We start from the raw sequence: 24,759 nt of genomic DNA, 5'->3' as shown, positions 1-24,759 counted from the left end.
TTTTAACTTAGTGGATGAGGCTAAACCTGAATTGCATCTGAATTTTTTTTTTTTTTTTTTTTGCAGTATTCAGATATGATATTGAAGGCTCATAGGATGTATGGGAATGTTCTTGGCTAAATTATGATGTTAATTTTAGGAAATGAAGTTTTCACAATATAGAAACTGCTTAACAGAGATAACTGTTTTGACCTGAATCCTTTTGTGGAGCTAGTCTGAGTTTTCTTATGGAGTTGGAGAAAGAAGGTTGGGTTGGGTAGGGCTGCAGCATGGGGGAGGTGGATTAAGTCCTGCATAGATGGAATCCAGGGTAATGTGTACTGCAGTCTTGCAACTTAAAGCATAATGTTCAATCTATAGAAGAAGGTATCCATCCTTCTGTTTATTTATGTCTCAGTATTCTCCTGTTGTGAATCGCCCGGAACTACTGGTTGGTGGTATACAAGAAAATAAATTATTATTATTATTATTATTTTTATGAAGAGATTTGCCCAAGGTGGTTTACTATACTTGAATAGTAATCAGGTACTTGTAAGTATTTCCCCATCTGTCCCAGCAAGCTCACAATCTAACTGTGGTATCTGGGGCAATGGAGTGTCAAATGACTTGCCCAGAGTCACAAGGAGCAGACTGGGATTGAACTCACAACCTCATGGTGCTGAGGCAGCAATTCTAAGCCCTAGGCCCCTATTCCATCTCTAGGGGAGTAACATCTGCCAGTTTGTAGATGTAAGCCTTTGCACCTGGAATACAGGTGTTTGGGTTGGCAATGTAGCCCCTTACTGAAAAAAGTCCTGTAGCTGAATGGTTAAAGGCACTTTTTCCATCTTCCAAAGGTCATGAATACAAATCCATACACACACCTCTCCAGAGCCTTCACAGCTTCTTATTTGCTCTCCTAAGAGAGTATGGATTGTGGACTTTGCATTACCTGCTCTCAGACATTGGCCTTGATAAGACTGTCTTGGACTGGTTCAATAAATTTTTATCCTCCCGTTCTTACTCAGTTAATATGGAAGGATCTAATTCAAAATCTTGGAGAACTCTTTGTGGTGTTCCCCAGGGCTCCCCATTGTCTCTAATCTTATTTAACATCTACATAAGTACTTTGAAATACTATGACTTGAATATTCAGGAAACTCTATTAATGTACACTGATGAAATTGTCATATTACTTGAGGTTGATATAGATCTTGTTAATCTAACACTCATTGCTAAGCTTCGGTCCTGAGCAATGATGGTCCAGATGAAATTGAATGCTGCTAAGACCAAACTCTTATGGATCGATCCAAAGTTAGATTCTCTTCCCTCAGCTGTGACCTTAGACTCAGGAGAATCTCTGAAAATTGAGTTTTCCTTGCTAATATTGGGTATTGTTATTGATTCATCTCTTACATTTAAGGATCAGCTAAATTATCTCGTTAAAAAGTGTTTCTTTAGCCTTCATATCCTGAGAAGAGTGAGAGCGCTCTTTCATCAGCAACACTTCTCTGTATTGGTTCAGTCAATTATCTTGTCAGGGTTGGATTATTGCAACTCAGTGTACCTGGGTCTCTTAAAGGTCATTCTGCAGAGACTTCAATTGATACAGAGCACTGCTGCCAAGCTCATTTTTGGTAACAGTAAATTTGATCACATAACCCCATTGCTCAAGGAATTACATTGGCTTCCAGTGTATCTTAGAGTTCAAATTAAGTGTGTTTGTATTGCATTTAAAATTATCTTAGCCATTTTTATTACTTTGGTTCCTTTAGATTGGAATGTACACAGGTCTCATCTCACTAGGAATTCAAATAAATTAAAACTTACATTTCCTTCCCTTAGGGGTAAAAATAGAACTTTTAAGAGATTTAGCCACTCTTTCATTTTTAAACTAACAGAGCTCTGGAATGAATTACCACTTTCACTTAGAAGTCTAGGCCCCTTTGTTTTATTTCAGAAAGCTCTGAAAACTTTCTTGTTTAGTAAACACTTTGGAAACTAGAAACATTCTAGATTACATTCTTTTTTTATATTTATGTACTATATTTACATTATTGTAAACCGTGTTGAGCACCTATTGTTTGAAGACCCGGTCTATAAAATTAAGTTTTACTTTAGTTTAGTTTACATTTGAACTCTGCCCTTTCCAGGGTCCAAAGGGAAACTTGTATTTACCCTGAGATGGTTTATGATGTCCTAAGGCAGGGGTAGGGAACTCCGGTCCTCGAGAGACGTATTTCAGTTGGGTTTTCAGGATTTCCCCAATGAATATGCATGAGATCTATTTGCATGCACTGCTTTCAATGCATATTCATTGGGGAAAACCTGATTGGAATATGGCTCTCGAAGACCGGAGTTCCCTTAGGAACTCCCTTAGGTATCATTTCACTTGGCAGGAAGGCATATCTAGAAGAAAGCACCTGTGGCTCAGTGGTTAAAGGCACTACTTCCATCTTCCAAAGGTCATGGGTTCAAATTTCAAGTATGGTCAGATACCCCAGTACATGCTACTATTTTGTAGTGGTATTCTGTCATCTAGGTGCATACTGATGATGTCACAAAGATGTCAAGATTGTGTATCAGACACATCCACTTGCTCTGAACTACAGCCATTGTGTAAGTAGTGTATTTTTTTTCTTAACTTTTTCAAAATGTGATTATTAAACATCAAAAAATAGAAGCCCAATTCACCTATATGCGGACACCTCAAGCACACATAAATGATGCCTAAATCACATCCACCTAATTGAAGCCTATCTAGCACCTAACCCATGCTTAATAGTAGACTTGCTTTTACAAATAGTCCTCTTACTAAAAAGTTTTGGACGTCATTATAGACTCAACACTTTCATTTACTGATCATCTTAACTAGTAAAAAAATGCTTTTTTAGCCTCCATATGTTGAGGAAAGTGAGATCCTGTTTCCACCAACAACATTTTGCTGTCCTTGTTCAATCAATCATTCTTTCGAGGCTGGACTACTGCAACTCGGTCTATTTAAGTCTGACCAAGAAAAGTCTTTAAAGACATCAGCAGATCCAGAATACTACACCTAAGAACATAAGAACAGCTGCTGGGTCTATCGCGTCCAGCTGTCCGCTCACACGGCGGCCCCCAGGTCAAAGACCAGTGCCCTAACCGAGACCAGCCCTACCTGCGTTTGTTCTGATTCAGCAGGAACTTATCCAACCTTGTCTTGAATCCCTGGAGGGTGTTTTCCCTTATGACAGACTCCAGAAGAGCATTCTAGTTCTCTACCACTCTCTGGGTGAAGAAGAACTTCCTTATGTTTATACAGAATCTATACTCTTTTAACCTTGGAGAGGGTGAACATGTTTTGCCGCTCTTGCTACAACTCTACTGGCTCCCAGTAAATTCCAGGGTCTACTTTAAATGTGCCTGCCTAATTTTCAAGATCCTCCATGGCATTCTCCCCCCTTTAATTCCTCTATCTTGGAATTCTGTGAAACCGGACACCACTAGATCTATCTAAAAGCTCAAATTATCTTTCCCCTCACTAAAAGGCATTACCTATATTGGAAAACTAGGGAAATCTCTTCACTTCAAAACTATAGAGCTCTGGAATAATTTCCCTGCCCAGCTGTGCAACCTGGGCTCTTTCCAATAATTCCGTAGACATCTGAAAACCTGGCTATTTTCAAAAATGTAAATTTCCACTTCCCCCTATCACCAACTCCCACTGTACTTCCCTTTTAATTTTTGTAAACCGTGTCGAGCTCTATATTTATAGAGGTGATGTGGTATATAAGCTTAAGGTTTAGTTTAGTTTAGTATGCTATATATATATTGTGGCTGGGCCAGTCCCCGAGTAGATGGGAAAACCCGTCTTGGACCACAGGTAAGATTTTAAGGGCGCCTTTTGTATGGTTGGTTACAGGAAAACCCGGACACTGGACTTTCCACAGACTTCACCGGGTTTATTAATAAAACTTTCAAGAACTAAACATTTGTCCAGTAAGCAAAAGCCTAAATTCTGCAGTTCCTTTTACAAAAGTCCAGGGCACGCTGTATGTGCCTCGGCCAGAGACTGGCCCATCTTTGCCAACAAAAATAAAGTCTTTCCAAGAAAACAAAATGCTTCAGCTGTTTCTTCACTGTCCCTGTATTATCCCCACCCAGGACTAAGGGCTTCTCCTATTCACAGTTCATTGCCCCCAGCTGAGCACAGCAGGTGCCAGCCAGCTTTTCCACTATCTTCTCACAAACAAAAAAAACGTTTTTGGCTTTTAATATTTTCCTCTTTATCCCTCTGTCCCCTTTTAAAGGACACTCACAACCCAGATTATGGGCTGTGCGGGGCAAGCCTCCCTGTTACCTCAGGTCTTCAGTCCCACCCGATTATGCCCCTGGCATCCTAAACTTGATTTCTCAGGGCAACTGGGATAAATGAGGTGCTGAGAAATACTTCTTTTTTTTTTCCTAATTAGGCACCGCTGCCATAACTTTTGACTGGAGCCTGCGTTCTGCTCAGGTCTCAGTGTCCATGTCTTCTCCAAACACACATTCTTTTGTATCTCCCTCACTAAGCATTTCCCAGGCTGGGTCCAAGGTACTGGGGCTCTCCCCAAAGTCATGCACTTTTGTCTGTTTTGCCCATCCCCTTCTCTGAATGCCTACCAGCCTTCCCCATTCGTTTTCTGCCTCAGGATCACCCTCTAGCCTCTCACCCCAGGACGTATTGGGAAAGTTAGTGTACCTCCCTGGAGTTAATCTTTCTTCCCTGGTGGGCTGGCGTCCTGCAGACTTCTTTGGCTGGCCTGTAGGAGAGGTGTAGTAGCTGCTATCTTGGTGTGCTGCTGGGTTTCTCCAATCAGGAACAGCTGAGACTCCCTGATTACTCTGCAATCTGCCTATTTGAGGTTTCCTTGACTGCCGAACTGCGTGGCCAACTCCACCTCCTCCTGTAGTGATCTCAGGTTTCTCCCTAGCCCTGGGAAAGGAGTAATAGGGAGTGGATTGTGGTTTCTGTGCCCTCCCTGCCTGAATTTCGGGCTGGGACTTTGCCTGCCTTTTCTCCTGGCTCTTTAGCTGCACTACCTTACTGCTTTCCACAGGGTGCCCCTGTCTTATTCTGGAGGTTACAGGTTTAAGGGTAGACCTCTGGAGCGGACTACCAGTCTTTAGACCTGTGACAGGAGCTCCCTCTTGCCCTGATGTTGTATGTGTGTGGGGGGGTGATACATCGCGGCAGATGCCTCATCTCACCTACCGCAATGCCATCACTCCTCTACCAGAACTGCCGCGACCCGCGGCTGGAGAGAAAGGGCATCTCTCCTGCCGCGGGTCGCAGCAGTTCGGGTAGAGGAGTGAAGGCATCGCGGTAGGGGAGTTGAGGCATCTCTCCTGCCATGATGGTTGCGGTAGGTCGGTTGCCGGGATGCTAAACTGATCGTGCCAGCGGCCATCAGCTCAGCGGCCCCTTTTTCGGCACTTACACCTGGTTTGACTACGTCTAAGTCAAAAAGGTCTAAGTGCCGACTAGGCAACCTGTAACTGTTTTGGTTATGCCTGTTGTACGCCTAGGTGTAGATGGGCCCACCTCCCGCCCACTGCCCGCCCTTTCCCCTCCTCTAAACACACCTCTTTTTTCTCTGTGCATTTAGTGGCAGGGGAAAGGCCTAAGATGTTTTTAGATACATCTAAAAACCAGCTTTGGTTATGGGTACTTGGATGATCAGGCTTTTTGATCGTCCAAGTAGCCATTTAGGACCCTTTTTAGACGTTTTATTTTTTTGATTATTACCCCATAGAGTCCAAAAGAGGAATTGGACAAGTGTTGAAGGTACATGTTTGATATTTATCCTAGAGACATGACTGCTTGTAAATCAAGAGAATATAAGCTTGGCTTTGTAATTGACATTTGGTTTACTCTCTGAGTGTTTGTGGTGCAATGGTTAGAGCTACAGCATTAGCATTCTGATATTGTTGGTTTGAATCCCACTCTGCTCCCTGTGACAGAAGCAAAGTTTTTAAAAAAGATAAATAAAATATAATAGTGGTGCCAGCATTTCATTACATACAATTTTATCGAAAAAGCATAAAATCGCCATTCTAATGACGTCATAATAATGAGGCACGATAACATTATAGACATTGTGAAGACATCTATGTGACACCTAAAAGGCAATTCTGTAAAGGATGTCTAACTATTAAGACACATCTAGACTCACTGAGCGCGATTCTCTATAGTACGTCTATGCATTATAGAATTGTGCTCAGCATTCTACTGCTGAATGTTTAAACACCACCTAAATTTTAGATGTTCTTTACAGAATCTGGCCCTATGTGTCCATATATTCTGACATAATTTACCTTTTTTTTTCAGTGTTCCAACATTCCAGAGCCTTCCTGAAGAAATACTTAGTAAACTTGCTGATGTTCTAGAAGAGGTAAGTGCTTCTTACTGTATATCTTTCAGTCATGATTTGATAGATAACCTGCTGTATTGGCTTAAAAATGAAATGAAACAACAATATTCAGCCAGAAACTGCATATTTGGGGCTAATTCTGTGAGTTGAATATTGACTGGTTTATCTTTATTTTCAGCATTATGGTTTTGTTATTTTAGGAAAAGTGTATGGAGCATAAGAGTCTGCTCGCTCAACATACTTAGGGACCTTTTTGCTAAACTGTAACAAAAAGCAGCCTTAGGGTGCTCTTACATGAGTCTTTCCCATGCGCTAAGGCTTCCTACATGACCTTTGGACTAAGCTACCTCCACAATATACCTTGCAGCACCATTCTTACAGTAATATTAGTTTATCTTCTTTTGTGTTGTACCATCACTCAATCTGTATTGTAATATATCTCCTTGACATTTTTGTACAGTACTAAATTGTGTCTCCTTAAATTGTACTGTAAGTCATCTTGAACCTTTTTAGGCATAGTGCAACTCATAAATCTCAGAATAGATTAGATTTTTACTCCAGGGGTAAAATGACCGATTTTCAGAATTTTCCAATAAATGGTCATGTGCTAATTTTTCCATTAGCATATGGCCATTAGCACATGAGCTCCTACCACCACCTGTTTTGTAGGTAGTAGGGACTCACACACTCACCCTGTGCTAATCGATAAGTTCCGGATTCTCGAACAGCTGCCAAAAGTTAGTCGCCAGCAGGCGCCTAGATCGTGCCTATTAGAGACAACAAGGGTTTTAATTGGTTCTAAATAGCACAATATTTGGTTGTGCTATTAAAAAACAATTAAAACCTTGTAAAAAAAGATTAGGCAGCCTCCAGGACTGGCTCCTAGATCCATGGCGCCTAGCATCGCCTAGTCGAAGCCCGGAAGTGGCCATGTTTAGGGGTAGCGCCGTACTTTGGTGTCACTAGGTGATACTAGCTGCAATTCTGTGAGGACCCTATGTGCCAGAAATGTAGGCCTTTAACACCCTGGCCTACATTTCTGGTGCCTAGGGTCCTTGCTAGATGCTAGTATCCCCAATTCTGAAAGCGGCACCTGGCTATAATTGACATGCGGCAGGCATTGGTTTTCTAGCTTCCAGCCGCGGCAGTTACCACTTACAGAATCAGCCCCTTAGTGTGCAGCAATGCTGATGCGCTAACCAGTTTGCATGCATGCACACAATCTCCACTCTCAGACATGCCCCAAAAAATAAATTTTAATTTTTAGTGCATGGTTGGCACATACATATGGCAAAAGTACCACAGGAAGCCTCAGCGCACCCTGTGGTATGACATTTTTTGCTGCAGTAAACACGCATTAGTGCTTAATGCAGTTTAGTAAAAGAACCCCTTATTTCCAAAATAGCATAACTTTAAATGCTTTCCAGATTGTCAAAAAGGTAGCTGCTTTTTTGTAGCCAAGCCAATGAATGGCATAAAAAAAATTGATAGTAATAGCGCAGGGATGAAACGGCTATCATCAATAGAGATGTTACCCTTTGGACTCATCAGTATGGCACAGCTGTTACCCAAACAAGAGAATCTGACAGTATCTAGGAGTAGCAAATATGTATTTTATCTCAGCTTGGGAAGACTGCCAATTTGAAAAGTAAAATAGTGAAATGTTATCTCAATTTGCATGCTTCCAATTTCATTTTACATTTTTGTATGGTAAAGCCTCTTGGCAGTCTCTTTGCCCCAAATATTACTTTTCGGGATCCTCTTTCATACGTGCTAAAATGCTGTGCTTGCCTAGAATTTTAATAAGTTAAAACAATTTCCACCCATATTTTTGCCTTGAAATTTCAACAAACCTTTTTCTTGGGTTTGTCATTTTTTATGCTGATACGGTATGAAGAGAGGCTTAAGACATATATGAGCAGTTGAGGGACAGAATGACTAAGACCATATCTAAAGAACAAGCTCCGAACCACATAGGGAGGAGCAATGACAAATCGGCCGAAGCCTTGGGGGCCAATCAGCTAGGTGCAGGGGGGGGGGGGAAAGGGGGGTAGGATAGATTAGGGTGAGCGGAGGGGAGGTCGCCCCTTTCGATCCGGCCTCACACGAGGCGGACGCGGCTTCCCCTTTCCGCTCACCCACTACAGCAACATTTTTGTCTGCCCCTCAACTTACAGGAGCTCTCCCGCGGAGATGGATCCTGGCAGGGCGTCTTTGGGGCGCCTCCGGCTCCTTGTGTCCTGTGAGCGACTGGCCTGGAACGTGGGGGCCGCCCTGGGGAGCGGAGGGGGGATCGCTGCAGCATGCCTCCTACTTTGCAGGTTGTCTCCCCATGTGCTTCACGGGCTCACTCTGCTCCCGGCGTGCACTGGCTCCTACGGAGTCACGTCGCACCCACCCCGACTCCTTATTGAACCGCGGCATGCTAGAGCCCGCCGAGACTCTTCCTCTAACCCATTTGACATTGCCCCTCTGAGGAAGTATGTACAGGGGAAATGCAACGTTGGTGGTATAGCAAGCCTATGAAGAAAAACTAAACTTTCATTCGTGCATTTTTGAACAGCTCTTATATTAGAGACAGCTACGGTAGAGTGCTTTTTAAAATGCTGATGTTTGGCTACTGCCATTGAATATCGGGGCCAGCCAATATTCAGTGCCAGCATCCATATAGCTAAGCAGGCAAATGTAGGATTGCCTTCTGTGCAGTCTATCTGCCCATTAAGTGGACACCGGCATTGAGTATGACCGTCATCTTCATTGCTACTGGCTCCTCTGACTCTGTCCACAGACTTCTCTGGCACTAACTGGAGTGCTGCAACAGATAGAGTGGATATTCAGTGATACTGTGCAGTTATTTTTGTTTTAGCGAAATATACGATTCATTTTAATTTTTTAAAAAACCACACACACACAAAACAACATGAAAACATTCATCGACTTAGTTTGAGGCTAACAATATAAAACAATAAATGCAATTGGAATCATTGGGGTCCTTTTACTAAGGCGTGCTAACTGATTTAGCTTGCACTAACCTATTTAGCATTAAAGAATGACACAGGGAAAAAAAGTTTTCCCCATCACCGCGAGCTCCATTCCCGTCCCTGTCACTGTGAGCTCAGTCCCCATCCCTGCCCCGTCACTGCAAGCTCGGTCCCCGTCCCCGCCCTCACATATATTCCTACTACTACTATTAATTACAGTAAAACCAAGGATTGCAAGTGTTTTGCAAGACAAGCAAAACATTTTATTAAATTTTAACTTGATATACAAGCAATGTCTTGCAATACAAGTACATACGGTATTCACGCGTCACATCATCACAAAGCCGACAGTTCTTCTCTCTCTGACACTGCTGGAGTGTAGCGACTGTTCTAAATGAGCGAGATCTTGCAATACACCTACATATAGTATTTTGTATTAAAGCTTTTGGGTTTTGGAACGAATCGACTGAGTTTCCATTATTTCCTATGGGGAAATTTGCTTTGATAAACGAGTGCTTTGGATTACAAGCATGCTTCTGGAACGAATTATGCTCGCAAACCAAGGTTTTACTGTATTTCTATAGTGCTACCAGACGCACGCAGTGCTGTACAGTCACAAAGAGTAAGAAAACAGTCCCTGCTCAAAAGAGCTTACAATCTAAACATGCAAGACAGACAAACAGAATGTCATGGATACAGTTAAGGGGAATGGTTAATCAGCAGGCTGGGTTGGAGGGCAGAGGAGTAGAGTTAAGGATTGAAAGCTATATCAAAAAGGTAGGTTTTCAGTCTGCTTTTAAACAAGGGAAGGGGTTTGACAGATAAACTCGGGCAATTTATTCCAGGCATGGGGGGGCAGCTAGATGAAAGGAACAAAAGTTTGGAATTCAATGGAGGAGAAAGGTAAAGCTAAGAGCGGCCTCTCTGAGGAGCGAAGTTCTCTGGGAGGTGTATAAGGAGAGAGAAGCGAGGAGAGATATTGAGGGGCAGCAGACATAATCTTTCTATTTTCACATGGTTACTCAATATAACTCTTCTTATCCCACTGGTGTCTAACATGGCTCTTTCACTAGTCGCCAGCATAGCACCTTCCACAGCTCCTTCTAAGCAGCTTCTGTTTTGATTCCTTCCTCTATTCTACCTATCCTGCTCCTTTATACTCACAACCTACTGCTTAGTGCCTATCAGTTTTTCCTTTACAATCTGTCACTTGTAAGAACATAAAAATTGTCATACTTTTCCCAGTTCCATGCCACTGTTCTCTCCTTCTCTTCACCAGTCTACCAATATGTTTCCTATTCCTCTTCTGTACAGTAGCTACTGTTCCCTTTGCTTGCCTACCAAGCATCATTAAAATTTTCTTTTACCATTCTCTCGTTTGCCTCATTCACCTTTTGTTTCCTTCCTGCTGACAGTTTTGAACTATTGTCATGATGCTGGTAGAAATCAGCCAGCAGCACTACAAAAGCACAGTGTGGCTCAAACTCACACTGATGGCCTCAGAGACCTAGGAATGGCAGGAGAAGTCAAAAATAGAAATACAGATGGCGGTAGGTGACAGAAAATGAAATAATATAGAAAAGAAGACAGAATGTAAAAAATAGGCTGGAGAAAGCAGGATGATAAACAAGGAAGTGAGACAAGCTGTGACCAGACTAGAATCTGGGAAAATATATAAGCGGTAAGGATAAAGATGGAAGCAGGATGGGAATAATTGAGGAAAAAACTGTACCAGTCAATAGAGAAGGATTTATAAGGACACTTGCAAGATTCACCAGGGCACAACATTAAAGTGTACAGCACCAAAGTGTCCAGCATCTGTCCCTCTCCACCCCCCTTTACCCTGTCCAGCAGCTTCCTCCCTCCCTTCTTTCCCCTTACCTTTGTGGCTTATTTTAATTTTCATCTTAAAAGCCGCTGGAGCCTTGAAGTCGTGTGCTTCTGGAAAGTCCTCCTCTGATGCAACGCGACTTCAAAATAGATTACAATAGCAATTCTTAAAACAATATAATTTACAATAAAAAACAATATGGGGCTCATAATAATAATAAAAAAAATCATCTACAAAGTGGCCTAAATGGGTACTTTGAAGGTTCAAAAAGCCTGATCATCCAAGTACCCATAACCAAAGCTGGTTTTAGACGTATCTAAAACCAGCTTAGGCCTTTCCCCTGCCTCTAAATGCATAGAGCGAAAAGAGGCATTTTTAGAGGAGGGGAAAGGGCAGGAGGTAAGCCAACCTACACTTAGTCGTACAGCAGGTATAACCAAACATTTTGACAGGTTGCCTAGTCGGCATTTATACGTTTTGACTTAGACCAAGTCAAAACAGGTATAAGTGCTGAAAAAGGGGCCGCTGAGCTGATCATGGCTGCCGCGATCAGCTCAGCGGCCCCAACAACCTGCCTACCCCCCCAGCAATGATCACGGCAAGAGAAATGGCTCATCTCTCCTGCCGCAATAGTGATCACCCACTCCCCCAAACCGTGGCACGTTCAGGGGTGGGTGGGTGATCACTATCACGGCAGGAGAGATAGCCAATCTCTCTTGCCACGATCGCCCCCCCCCCCGACACGACCGGGGCAGGAAGAAGCCCAAGCTCTCCTGCCTGAACAACCCCCACCCTCCCCGACACAATCGGGGCAGGAGGGAGCCCAAGCCCTCCTGCCCGAACAATCCCCACCCTCCCTGACATGACCGGGGCAAGCCCTCCTGTCTCAGCGACCCCCCTACCCCCACCCCCACTAAAATACAGGCAGGAGGGATCCCAGGCCCTCCTGCTCCAATGCAGCCCCCCATGTCTGCCCCCCCCCACTGCCGATCAGCCCCCCTGAACACCTCCCCCAATTCCGCTGACCCACGAGACCCCCCGCCAACCCCCCCGTACCTTAAAAACGTTGAACAGACGGACGGGTCCCAAACCCATCTGTCCGGCAGGCCCGCCATCCACAGAATGTTTAAGAAAAGAAGAGAAACCCTACTCACAATGGCTCAGAGTAAGCAGAAATGTCTGATGCACCTAGATGGCAGAATGTCATTAAAAAAATAATAGGAACCCCTGCCTAAAAGGAAGCTCCTATGGCTCAGTGGTTCTATCTTCCGCAGGTCATGGGTTCAAACCCCCTCTCTGTTCCTCCCCCCGTACCTCAACAGCTCCTTTTTGGTCTCATAAGAAAGTATGGGTTGTGCACTTTGCCATTTACATTTGCACTATACCCTTTCCAGGGTTCAGAGGGAAACCCCGAGATGGCTATGATCTCCTTAGGTATCATCTCACTTGGCAGGAACCCCTGCCTAAAAGGAAGTGTATGTGGCAAGTGCATGTGGTTAAAGGCACTGCTTCCATCTTCCACAGGTCATGAGCTCAAATCCCTACTATGGTCAGGTACCCCAGTACATATTCCTATTTTTTTTTTTTTTTTTAGTGACACACAGTCCAAAAGAGGAACTGGACAAATGTTGAAGGTACATGTTTGATATTTATTTCTAGAAAAATGACAGCATATGAATTAAGAAGATATAAGTTTGGCTTTTGAACTGACATGTGGTCTAATATCAGAGTGTATGTGGTACAGTGGTTAGAGCAGAGCAAACAGAAAGAGGAAACCAACAAGGTCTGCAGTCAGAGATATACACTCCGGAAGTTCCTTGCATATGGGCATAAGGACCCCTGAGGAAGGTGTATTTTCTGAAACACGGACCGTGTTGGGTCCATAGCTTTGTTTGCCTTTAGGCGATGTTTTTAACCGCATTTTAATTTTTGTCACAATAAACTTTGCCTGCATCATTGTACACTCGTCTACAGTGGTTAGAGCTACAGCCTCAGTACCATTGCCTTGGCCTCCTCGCTGCATTTTAGTAATCATTGCAGGGAGTTGGTTTACTCAACTGCTCCTAGTAACAGCCTTGGTATATCCTTTACTTCTCTGGGAAATCAGGGACTTCATCAGGAGGGATAGTCGCCGGTAATTAACTGATGTTGTGGGGGTGTTACTAGAACTCCATTTCTTTATGTCTAGCCAGGAGCCTCAGCATCACATGATCTTCGACACTGTGCAGTTGAGTGCTACTGAATATTTGAGTATACTATAGAAAATCCCTCAAAGAAATTCAAGAACAGCAGGAAAAAGTGATAGCAAAAATAATTTAAATTAATGTTAGTGTACCCTCAGTGTGGTTCAATAAGTAGCGGGACCTTGGAGTAAATCAGTGTTCCAGGCTTAAACAACGAGCCAGCTATTTTGCAAGCTGTACTTCACACCATCATAGCAGTACTCTGTGTGCAATAAAGTGCTAACACAAATTTAAAGTGACTTTTTCAGTGTAATTCTATAAACATCCTACTAAATTACATTAAAGTGCTGTCGACTGGCGCAGTAAGTGGTACTTATCTCAGTTCTGTTTGTCCTGCTCCATGAATTGTTCAAGGCCTATGTCCAAGAAAGATATCCTTTTCCAAATGAGATAAAACGGCTCAACAAAGCTTAGTTTCAGGTGAGAAATACCCTTCCTCATGTGCCCAACCAAAAGTTGAATCTCCACTGTTTTACGGGAGAGAGACCAGCCAGAGAATGAAGCCGCCAGCGAGCAGACCGGAAATGGGACACGCTGAAACTTTAAAGAGGAGATGATGTCATAACAGGCATTAAACTTTATTGTTTATCAATACGGAAAAACAAAGAAACATGAGAAAGCAGAATTACAATAGGGCATGTCACTCTGTGCTCTCATTCAATCCCTGTGGCATAACAGTATTTAATTCCACTATCCAATATTGTTCACGTAACAAGATGTGAGCTCTTTTGTCACCAATAAAGGGCTCAGGTATTTTTCAATTACAAGCCATCTCAGTTCTTGAAAAGTGTGAGTGTATTCCATGCTAGAGAATGACATGGGGACCATTTACCATGGTAAACCGCGGGTCACCGCAGTAAATCCGCAGGAATGGAGACATTTGCAACTGGTTTACCACAAAAATGGGAACAAGACTTTTCACCGCCCCGCGGGAATGGGGACAAGACCTTATCCCCACCCCGTGGGAGTGGTGAAAAATCTTACTCCTGTAGTAAAAAACATTGCGCCCGTGTCAGATTCGGCATCTTCTCCCCAGCTCCTCTTGCGCCTATTTTACCTTCAGGAGCCATTCATGCCACGATGAAGACAGAAGGAACTTAAAACAAAAGCCTGAGACCAATGTGATTTGAAGAATAAAATTACCAGGCAACAAAAAGAAAATTAAAAAAAAATTATTTTATATTTTGTGATTAGAATATTTCAGATTTGAAATATGTATCCTGCTAGAGCTGGTATTAGACATAATTGGGGACCGCAAAGTCCAGGCTGTGCTTCTTTAGCTTCCATCTGGCTTAGGGCTCTCTCTCTGACCAGGGGGCAGTTGCCCTAGTTGCACTCCCCTAACATTATTCTTGCCATGTGTGACTAAAGTATTCTGTTAGCTTGATTTTTCTATGTAGCATTCTGTAGTAATTTGGTTTGTTCAGTTTTCACAATAGTGAAGGGGATATATGTGAAAGGGAGGGGAGATGGGTTTTGTTGAACCTTGCTCTGTATTATTTGTGTTTATAAAATGACAATTGTCAGAGGAGAAGCTTCCGCCCACACACATGCAACTGCAGGGCGGCACAGGCAGGCTTTACCGGCATCAGTTTATTTTCTAAAGCGCCGCGAAGGTAAGGGGGAGGGAGGGAAGGAGATAGATTTGGCTGGAGGTAGGGAGGGAGGGAAGGGACTGCGTATGCAATCGGTGACCACGTGCCTTTCCTCCCTTAAGTTTCTTTACACCACAAAGGTAAGGGGGAGGTGGCGAGAGGGAAGGGTGGATGCTGTGGGGATGGGGCAGTGAAGGGGACGGCGGGGATGGGGATGGGGCGGTGAAGGGGACAGTGGGTTCGGGGACGGGGCAGTGAATGGGACGGCAGGGACGGGGCAGTGAAGGGGATGGTGGTCCAGTGACGGGGCAGTGACGGGAACAGATTTTTTCCCCGTGTCATTCTCTATTCCATACAATGGGCGGATTCAGTTTTGGTTTGGAGTCTACTTTTATTTGTCTGATAGTACATCCTACATACATATTACTGTAGAGGCAGATCATAATATAAATAACCCCTTCTGACCTACATGACGTGGAGTCATATAGTCTGTACCTCTTTTTACTAAACATTGCATTCCACTTTAAAATTACATAGAGAACATTGGCCACACGCACGGTGGCCGCCAGAACTCCCCTCCCCTTGCATGCGATCTTGAGATCCTACAGTAGTTAAATGATTAGCCAAATTTTGGGGTCTGAATAATGCCACACACGGGCCTTCATTGAACACTTTGTGCATAATTAATGCTTGTGTATTATTTTGGCTATAGCGGGAGCTTTATCAGAGAACGAGCTCACACAGACTTGTTTGTCCATAACGGACCGTTGTTGAGGTTGCAGAAGAAGGCTCAGGTTAGCATACAGGGCTCTATGATAGGCTTGCTGGATGCCCATTCAGGATATAATCTTGCACGGAACCGTCTCATGAGTATTTTGGCTTGACTTTTGAATTCACGGTCCGTGGAACAAATGTGCCTAATGCACAAAAACTGGCTAATAGGGAGGGCCTGTTTTAATCTGATAGGGTGACAACTATCAAAGGAGAGGTAAATGTTTCTATCTGTCTTTTTTTTTGAAAAACAGTGGTCTGTAGATGATGATCAGTTTTCATTACTTTAACATCTTTTGGAGCAAAAATTAATATAAGACCTGGTTTTATTTTCGGGGAAAAACGGTACATTATATTGCATCATTGTTAGACCAATTTTACTGGTTTTTTGTGTTCATATTGTATATCCATTACTTGTAAGAAAGTAGAGTTTACGGGGGTTGCCATTCAACATATTACTGGAAATTGGAAGGATTATACTATACTTAATTATACATTTTGGTGGAATTCAGTTTGTCATATTTATAAAATGGAGAGAGTGCTTGCTATACAGCAAGGAAATTATAATAGTTTCAAAAAGATTTGGGGGCCATTGATTGAATATTCTAATGATTAGACACCTTTTTATTACATATGACTATATTTAATGTGGGGATGGGGAGGTATGTTATGTGATTTAATGGGTTTATTCCTGATGAATGGGATTGGTGGGGGAGGGGTCTTTTTTATATGCTAGGGGTGAGCAACCTTGAAAGAGATCTGGGAGTGATGGTGGACACAGCATTGAAGAGGTCGGCGCAGTGCGCCACAGCCTCAAGGAAAGCGAACAAAATGTTGGGTATCATTAAGAAAGATATCACAACCAGGACGAAGGAAGTCATCCTGCCACTGTATCGTGCAATGGTGCGCCCGCACCTGGAGTACTGTGTCCAGTACTGGTCACCGTACCTCAAGAAAGACATGGCGGTACTTGAGAGAGTCCAGAGAAGAGCAACTAAGCTAATAAAGGGTATGGAAGACCTCTCATATACTGACAGACTGAAAAAGCTCCCTGGAAAAGCGAAGACTCAGGGGAAACATGATAGAAACCTTCAAGATCATGAAGGGCATAGAAAAAGTGGACAGGGACAGATTTTTCAAACTAAAGGGGGCACTCAGAGAAATTGAAAGGGGAAAGGTTTAGAACAAACGCCAGGAAGTTCTTTTTCACCCAGAGGGTGGTGGATACATGGAACGCGCTGCCGGAGGATGTGATAGGCAGAAGTACGCTACAGGGCTTCAAAGAAGGTCTGGACAGGTACCTGGCGGACAAAGGGATTGAGGGGTACAGATAGGAGTAGAGGTAGGTTATAGGGACAGGATTAGAGGTAAATTATAAAATTGGTCAGAGACCACTGTTCAGGCAGTGGGCCTGATGGGCCGCCGTGGGAGCGGACCGCTGGGCAGGATGGACCTCTGGTCTGCCCCAGCGGAGGCAACTTCTTATGTTCTTATGAATGTCAAGTGATTTGTACAAATTATTTGATTGAATGTTGTACACTTGTTGCAAGAGTTAAAACTGAATAAAGAATTAAAAAAAAAAGAAAAGAAAGTAGAGTTTCTATTGCAACTGGTTGTTTTCATAATTATCAATGTTAGTCCTTGAACTATATACAGTTTGTTCTTGTTATTCGCATGTTCCCAATGCACAATTTCACGTATGCACAGTTGCATCTATTATGACCAATATTCCCCATTTGTGCCACTGACCTGCTCTAAAAAGAATGTTTTGCTTTCACTTCTTTTGCTTCCATTCCACTAGTGCTTGCTTCAAGATATGGCCCCCAAGTGTGCAGAGCAAGCATCTACATTTCTGTCCCATGCAAGAACCTTTCCCTATCTTCTCAATAGGATCCACTTTTCACTTTCCACAATTATAAGGCACAACATGCACTGACAAAACCTAACCTCCGTTTTACCCTAGACTCAGCATTTTGTTATTTGTGATTCCGTGGTTTGTGAACATTTTTGGACATCGTACTACTGCATATAATGAGAACGGATTGTATTTTGTCTTGCCTTTTGAACTTTTCTCCAAGTTTTTCTGGTAGTTGCTTCCTGACTGTTTCTCTTCTTGGCTCTGAATTAAGGCTGAGGATTTTCTGACTGATGTGTTGCCCTTGCTGTGGTTTGTGTAGGATAAGGTCTGGCAGTTAAAGAAGTTTGAAAGGGACCTTCATACTAATACTAATACTAATTTATTTTCTTATATACCGCCCCACCAGCAGTTCTGGCAGTTCACAACAGTAAGACTGAGCATTTCAGTTAGTAATACAATTTTGAAAAACAACTTATCATAACTATTACATCGTTTAAATACATCATTAGATAAAATACATTTTAAAATATAAAACATAATAAAAAGTACATTTAAAATGCGGAACCTACTAAGAAGGGATAGAATATTGTCCCCAAATTCCCAAAAGTCCTCCATCTGAGGATTCCATGAATAACATAGAGCATAGTGATCACTTTGGGCTACCATTAAGATACTATTTTATCACTAACGTATTCAATTTTAGCAGAGCTTACTTTTATGCAATGAGATCTAGTTACTAATAACTGGAATTAACAGTCAAACAACACATCTTAATGGTAGCCCATGTTTATAACTTTCCCTTTCAGTCTGTAAACTTTAAATGGGAAAAAAGATGCCTTGCATTCTTTGCTAGTTTAAGTAAGTGCTCACCATGACTGCTAATGTGATGCAAAAGATTTTCAGTGCTGTACATAGCAATTAGATGGGTAGCAGGCCCTAAGTATAGAGCTGCTTATGGTAAAAGGTGACTGGTTTAAAATGAAGGTTAATGCTGGTTTATATAGATATATAGATATCTATATAAACCAGCATTAATCTTCCTTTTAAACCATTCACCATTGATTCTTTTTTAATCCACCTTGGTAGGTAGGTCGCTGAGAGGCCAGTACACTCCCGTGGGAACCATTTCCATCTTCACAAGATCCCTGTTCCCATGGAAGGCGAATAAGAGTCCATGGTATATCCCACTCCATAAGGTTGTTAAGCTTATGAACTCAATGCCAATCTTATGTCATTTACCTGAACTCTCAACCCTTTTCCTACCATTGTTCTCTGCTTCAGTCCCAAGAATGCATAAAATCTTCTGTAGCCCTAGCTTCTACTTCCACCAATGCTAGGCCATCTCAGGCAATTGTCATATTCCTCTTTTCCTGTAATAATCAATTTTATTACACAACCAAAGCTAGTCTAGCAATTGTGTCTCCCTCCATGCCAAGCTTTTTAACAATTTGCTCCACCAAAATCAGCAAGGGATGTCCAAAGTATCCCCTCCGTGCTTACTTAACTCCAGATTTTAACCATGAGAACTTAATGCACATATCGCAACCGTTTTATAAGCTTGATACAGCCATGTTACTCCTGTTGCTGTCATATTGCTTAACTATGTATGTTGCCCAATGTAGCCCTTCCTCTACTGTTTGTTAGATTCATAATGGCTGCTCCATCCAGGCACGTTCCCTCTGTCTTAGAAGACAGATGCAGTCAAACCATTTCCACAGGGGTTGTTATCAACATTCCATCATGCAAGCTACCTCTATGGACTTTAAATACCACTAGTTAATACTTTTGGAAAGTTTATATTCTGTCTTTTTGAAGTTTGTTACTAGTTTAGCTTCCACCATCCATTCTTGAAGAACATTTCAGACATCTACCAGTTACATGTTGCTATTCTGTAGTAATTTAAATAGAACTGTCAGTCTTGAAATGTATTTTATTAGACATTAGAAATTAATTTCCTTCTCAACTTCTGCAATACTTGCATCATGTAGTTTAACAGATGGCTACAAGAAAGAATAGCTAGAGACAACAAAAAATGACATTGTAACAGAGATTAGAGTAGTGAGGTGGAAACAAATGTAATTTCTCCATCTGTATTTCACAGTATGTAGCAAAATAGCAGCTAAGATAGTTTTCTTTGTTTATGCTAATTTGAAAAATCAATTTTGTAAAACAGAGAGAAAATGGAACAGATAGAGCTGTAATATCTGAAGCATATTACTTGACTTTCCCCCCTTTTTATCAAGCCGCGCTGCCAAGCAGCGCGAGCTAAATGCTGAGCTGCCCAGAGGATTAGAATGGGCAGCTCGGCATTTATCTCGCACTGCTCAACAGCGAAGCTTGATTAAAAAAAAAAGGGGAGGGGGTGTTTTTGTAAAGATATTTTCTAATAGCTCAAAGAGGTGGAAAATTATATGTCCAGTCTTTAAACAAATGCCGGTTCTGACGCACATGTAGAACGAGCACAGCCAGCACAATAGACCATTGCCTGAGATCCCTGAAGCAGTGGAAGTAGATTCGGCCCCGCGAAACGCAGGCAGCTTCGGAGCAGGCTTAAAATATGAGCAACGACTTTTGTAAAAAAAAAAAGCAGGACACATAGTGAGAGAAAGCATTGAGTAAAAAAAGGACATCTCAAAGATAAGTACTGCTTCTCTTACATACATATAAATACAGCTCTGAGACTCATCTACTCATTGAGAAAACATGACCATATTACAGAAACATACATCAACTCACATTGGCTACCAATTCAAGAAAGAATACTATTTAAATTCTACTGTATGTTATTTAAAGCCTTAAACGGAGACAGCCCAACCTACCTGAACAACCGCCTCATCCAAATCACCTCAATCAGACATAGAAAAACACACACCCCATTCACACACCCCTCGATCAAAGAAATAAAATGGAAAAAACTATACGATGGCCTCCTGGCCACTCAAGCAACTAAACTAGATAACCAAATCTCCAATCTACTGATAACGACACCAGACTACAAGACGTTCAGAAAAGAAATAAAAACTATACTCTTCAAGAAATTCCTGAAACAGCCCTAACTTCAAACTTACCGTCCTTCCCCCCTCCCTTTTCCCGCCACACAGAAACTACATAACCTACTCTTTACCTCTCCAGAAAGGACAAATGTTCTTTCATTGTAACCCTACGTTTTTTATTTCTTTTGTAATCCGCCTTGAACCGCAAGATAATGGCGGAATAGAAATCTCTAATGTAATGTATGTGGTTTATTGTTTTATGTGCCGATTTTAACTGTGAGGTGATTGGTACACTACTTGGCGATACCTTATCCCCAGTGGTCCTAGCCGGTGGATTAAAAAGAAAACTGCATAATTCTCCAAGATTGTGGATAAGTTTTTTTTTTTTTTTTAAGTTATTAAAGATTATAATATTAAAAAAAAAAAAAAACAGTGGTAATGTGAGTAGAGCTGGTGATGTGAGCAGGAGCTTGTGAACGCTGTGAACGTTGTTTAAATTAAAACCCGAATTGGGTACATTACTCCATTTTCTGAGGCTCTGTTAACCCCCTGAAGAGAAGCAAAACTTCACCTTTCATTATTATTTGTTTTACCAGTGGATTTTTTGTTTTATAGTAGCTGTTATTGGAACCACATGGTTATATTTTTTGGGATGGATATGTTTTTTAGATTGTTATATACAACAGTGTTTATTGTCCCAGAAATGCTTTTTTTGTCCTTTGTTTTCTAGCCTTCCAATATCTGATGCTATTTAACTGGCCAGGAGCAACTCCTGGAAGGTTAAATAACGCTTAGCTGGCTAGTCACTAATATTCAGTGGGAGATGGTTGGTTATCTCTGCTGAATATTAGCACTTAGCAACTAGTCACTAACTGGCTATGTTGCACGACTTAAGTCAGTTAAGTGTGAATGTTCAGTGCTATGTTTAGTAATCAAAATAGGCTGCCTAAATAGCAGGCCTTTCTTTGACCACTAAGGTCCAAATTCTGTAACCAGCGCCTAATGTTAGGCACCTATTTCAGATAGATAGGCGCCTATCTAAATTGAATAACAAGCTCAATTGAGCTTTTTAATTAGCACTGAAACATAGGCGCCTATAAAAAAAAAAGCGCGATTCTGTAACAAGGCGGTTCTAAAGATTTAGGCGGCCTTCAAAAAATTAGGCGCTATGCATGTTAGGCGTGGGCGTGGCTACATGTCAGGCGCCTTGTTGCAGAATCGCTGCTCTTAAGCGTGCTTAAGCGCTCAGCTAGGCGCCTAACTTTTAGTTGTGCCTAGAGCTGGCCTATTTCTTGGGCGCCTCTAAAATAGATTCCGCTCAGCGTGATTCATTAAACAGCACCCAATTTTACTTGAATCGCGCTGAACAGTGCCTAATTAGGCACCTAACTTTTGGGCGCTTCTCATAGAATTTGCCCTTAACTGTTTCTATTGTTCATATGTGTCTACATGTGCTATATCTTATAGAGTGTTTAATATTTTTCCAGGAGTATGTAAGCCAGTTTGCTGTTTGGGTGGAGTTTTTTTCAGCCAATGATTGAAGGTGAGCTGACCTGTTTTACGTGCTCCTTCTGGGGTTCAACAGGGTTTGGCTCTTCAGACCTGAGGCTTTTTCTTCACCTGAATGAGAGGGTTGAATAGTGTCTGGTTCTGTTTTGATTAGATATTTTTGGTTATGGTATAGTAGTTCCCCCCCTATCCTTGGGGATACATTCCAAAATCCCTGTGAATACCCGAAACTGCAGATAACACCAAACCCTATATATTTTGTTGCACTGTACTTGCCCTTGACCTTGTGATGATGATACAAAGCCTATGTGATGAGATGAAGTGAGGTGAATGACTGGCATTGCAATATAACAACATGGTGTGGTTCACAGCATTACATAGAACGGCACACAATTAAAAACGTATGAATGGTTTATTTTGGGAATTTTCCACTTAGCGTTTTGGACCGTGGTTGACTATGGATAACTGAAACTGTAGAAAGCAAAACTGTGAATAAGAAGGGAATACGGTATCCTGCAGCACTTCCTTCCTCATGTTAGTGAATCTAGCCCAAAGCCTTTTATGCTGCCAAAATATTGTCTTTGTAGCTTTTAATATTTCACAACAAGCTAATCTATTTTGTTCCTGTTAAGAAAGTAACAATAGCCTCTCTAATTTTCAGTAATTACACTTTAAACTTGTCAGTTCTGGAGCGAACTATGGAGAGTAATGGTTCCTTAATGTAACCTATTTCAGAGGAACAATGTAAGAAGCCACTGAAAAGTTATCAGCCCAGCCAACAAAGTTGGGGCAGTCTCCATTGAGGGCTATATACTTTGTCCAGTGATTTTCTACTTTTTTCATTCCATTAGAAAAATATGGAATGAATAAAGTGGAAAATTGTCGGTTGAAGTATATAGCCTTTGATGGAGACTGCCCCAATTTTTTTGGTTGGTTGAGAATTTTTCAGCGGCCCCTCACAGAATCCTCTAGCTAAGCAAAGTACACTTTCCAAAAGGTTATTATTTCTTGGATGTTGACCTGAGAAGTCTCCTCATTCCTGGTTAAAATATTTCCAGCTCTCCATAGCTTTCAATTTTTCTTGGTACTGATACTTCAGAATTTTTTTGAATTTTGTTTATTAGATTTTCAGTATAAAGAACACATTAGCAGTAGCAAAAGAGAAGGTCAGAGTGCTGGCGAAACACCATATGCATTAACAGAAAACATTGCTTAATCAGCAATGGCTCTATTATTCAGTGGTATTAATTGGACCTCAAAAGAGTAAATTCAAAACTGAAAAAAGCTTATAGCAGAAAACCTAACATAAAACCTAACATAGCAAGTCCTTGTCAAAGAAAGTCTACTTAAATTAACCTGACCTCAACATCACAAAGTGTTCCAAGTGAAAACGCTTTGCAATTGGTAAAAAAATAAAAAAAATGTCAAGCTGTTTGCTGTGTCATATGATTGTAAGAGCACTTTGATGTCAGCTCTCATTGACGTTATAACAGTATCCAGTCCATAGGTAAATTAAAGATCGTCACTTAATCACATTTATTTTTTTTTATACACATTTCCATTTATTTAATCATCAAGGTGAATTTTACAAGAAAACAACATTAGTGACGGCAATTTTCCAAAGCATTTACCTATGTAAAAGATTATTTGAAAATTGCTAACTGCATACTGTACTTGTACTTGAATTCAGTGGTGAGCACAGAGGATTTGTTTGAGTCAGAAAAAGTACCCACAGAAAGAGCAGAGCACGCTTCTTCAGGTAATTGTTTCCTAGGCAGTTTGCAAGCTGAAGATACGCTTGGGCTTTCACTTTGAAAACCGGAGCAAATTGTCATGATTGTTGGCATTTAGAATATTACCCTGCAAATTCATAATACAAAAATAGAAATTCATACTATCTGAGGTTCTGCAGGAATGGAAGGTATGCAATGCAATAGTTTAGCATAATTGTAGCTTTAAATTGAAAGTTATGCCTTACACACTGTGCAACATATTATAATGTTGGCAATGAAAATTTGGCTTGAGAAAAATATTTTCTAGTCTAAATAAATGTATAGACTTTGGAATAAATGCCAGAAATGCTACAGTATCTATTGGTATTTACCTTGACCTCTAATCCACACCCTTCCACATTGCCTATTATGTCTCCAGTTCCTTCATCGGTGAGCCTCACTGCATCCTGTTAACTTAACCCTTCAAAATATCAAATAGTATATAAAGAAGAATGTAGAACGCTATTGCCAGTCAGTCCTGCTCATGCCAAGGAAGCATCCACAGGTGGTCAGAGTAGGAGAAGCCCAAATTTTTGGTGTTCACTGAAAACACATGGTCAGTGAAACTGAAACCATGGCCATAGTCTTATGGCTGAAACCAAAACCACTTTGTTTGTGGTGATTGAAGAAAGAACTAAGTACTGCCATGGACTCAGATAAGTTTTACCTGTACACCGGTAGTTTGGCTGATAATACAGTGGACTTTAAATTAGTCTAAATTTCTCTCAGCTGTTGTCATGTGCTATAAGTTTCTTTGCAATGAACACATTTTACTTAGCTGATTTTTTGTGAACAGGTTTTTTTGAAAACTCTGAATATATGAGCAAACCCCAAA

At 41.6% G+C, this 24,759-nt stretch overlaps 1 protein-coding gene across 5 annotated transcripts in view; it reads left to right on the top strand.

The window, feature by feature from the left end:
• PRKG1 (protein kinase cGMP-dependent 1) overlaps nucleotides 1-24,759 on the top strand; it is a 1,424,783-nt gene that overhangs the window by 1,204,947 nt on the left and 195,077 nt on the right. For all 5 annotated transcript variants that reach the window (XM_033943780.1, XM_033943783.1, XM_033943781.1 and 2 more), the window contains one exon: nucleotides 6,329-6,392. In XM_033943780.1, coding sequence (XP_033799671.1) covers nucleotides 6,329-6,392 — 64 coding nt within the window. The remainder of the gene's footprint in view (nucleotides 1-6,328; nucleotides 6,393-24,759) is intronic.

The sequence above is a fragment of the Geotrypetes seraphini genome, chromosome 4, assembly GCF_902459505.1.
Source record: "Geotrypetes seraphini chromosome 4, aGeoSer1.1, whole genome shotgun sequence".
In the NCBI taxonomy this organism is placed as follows: Eukaryota; Metazoa; Chordata; class Amphibia; order Gymnophiona; family Dermophiidae; genus Geotrypetes; species Geotrypetes seraphini.
The sequence above is the reverse complement of the archived record's forward strand: the minus strand, read 5'-3'. Positions and strand labels throughout refer to the sequence as shown.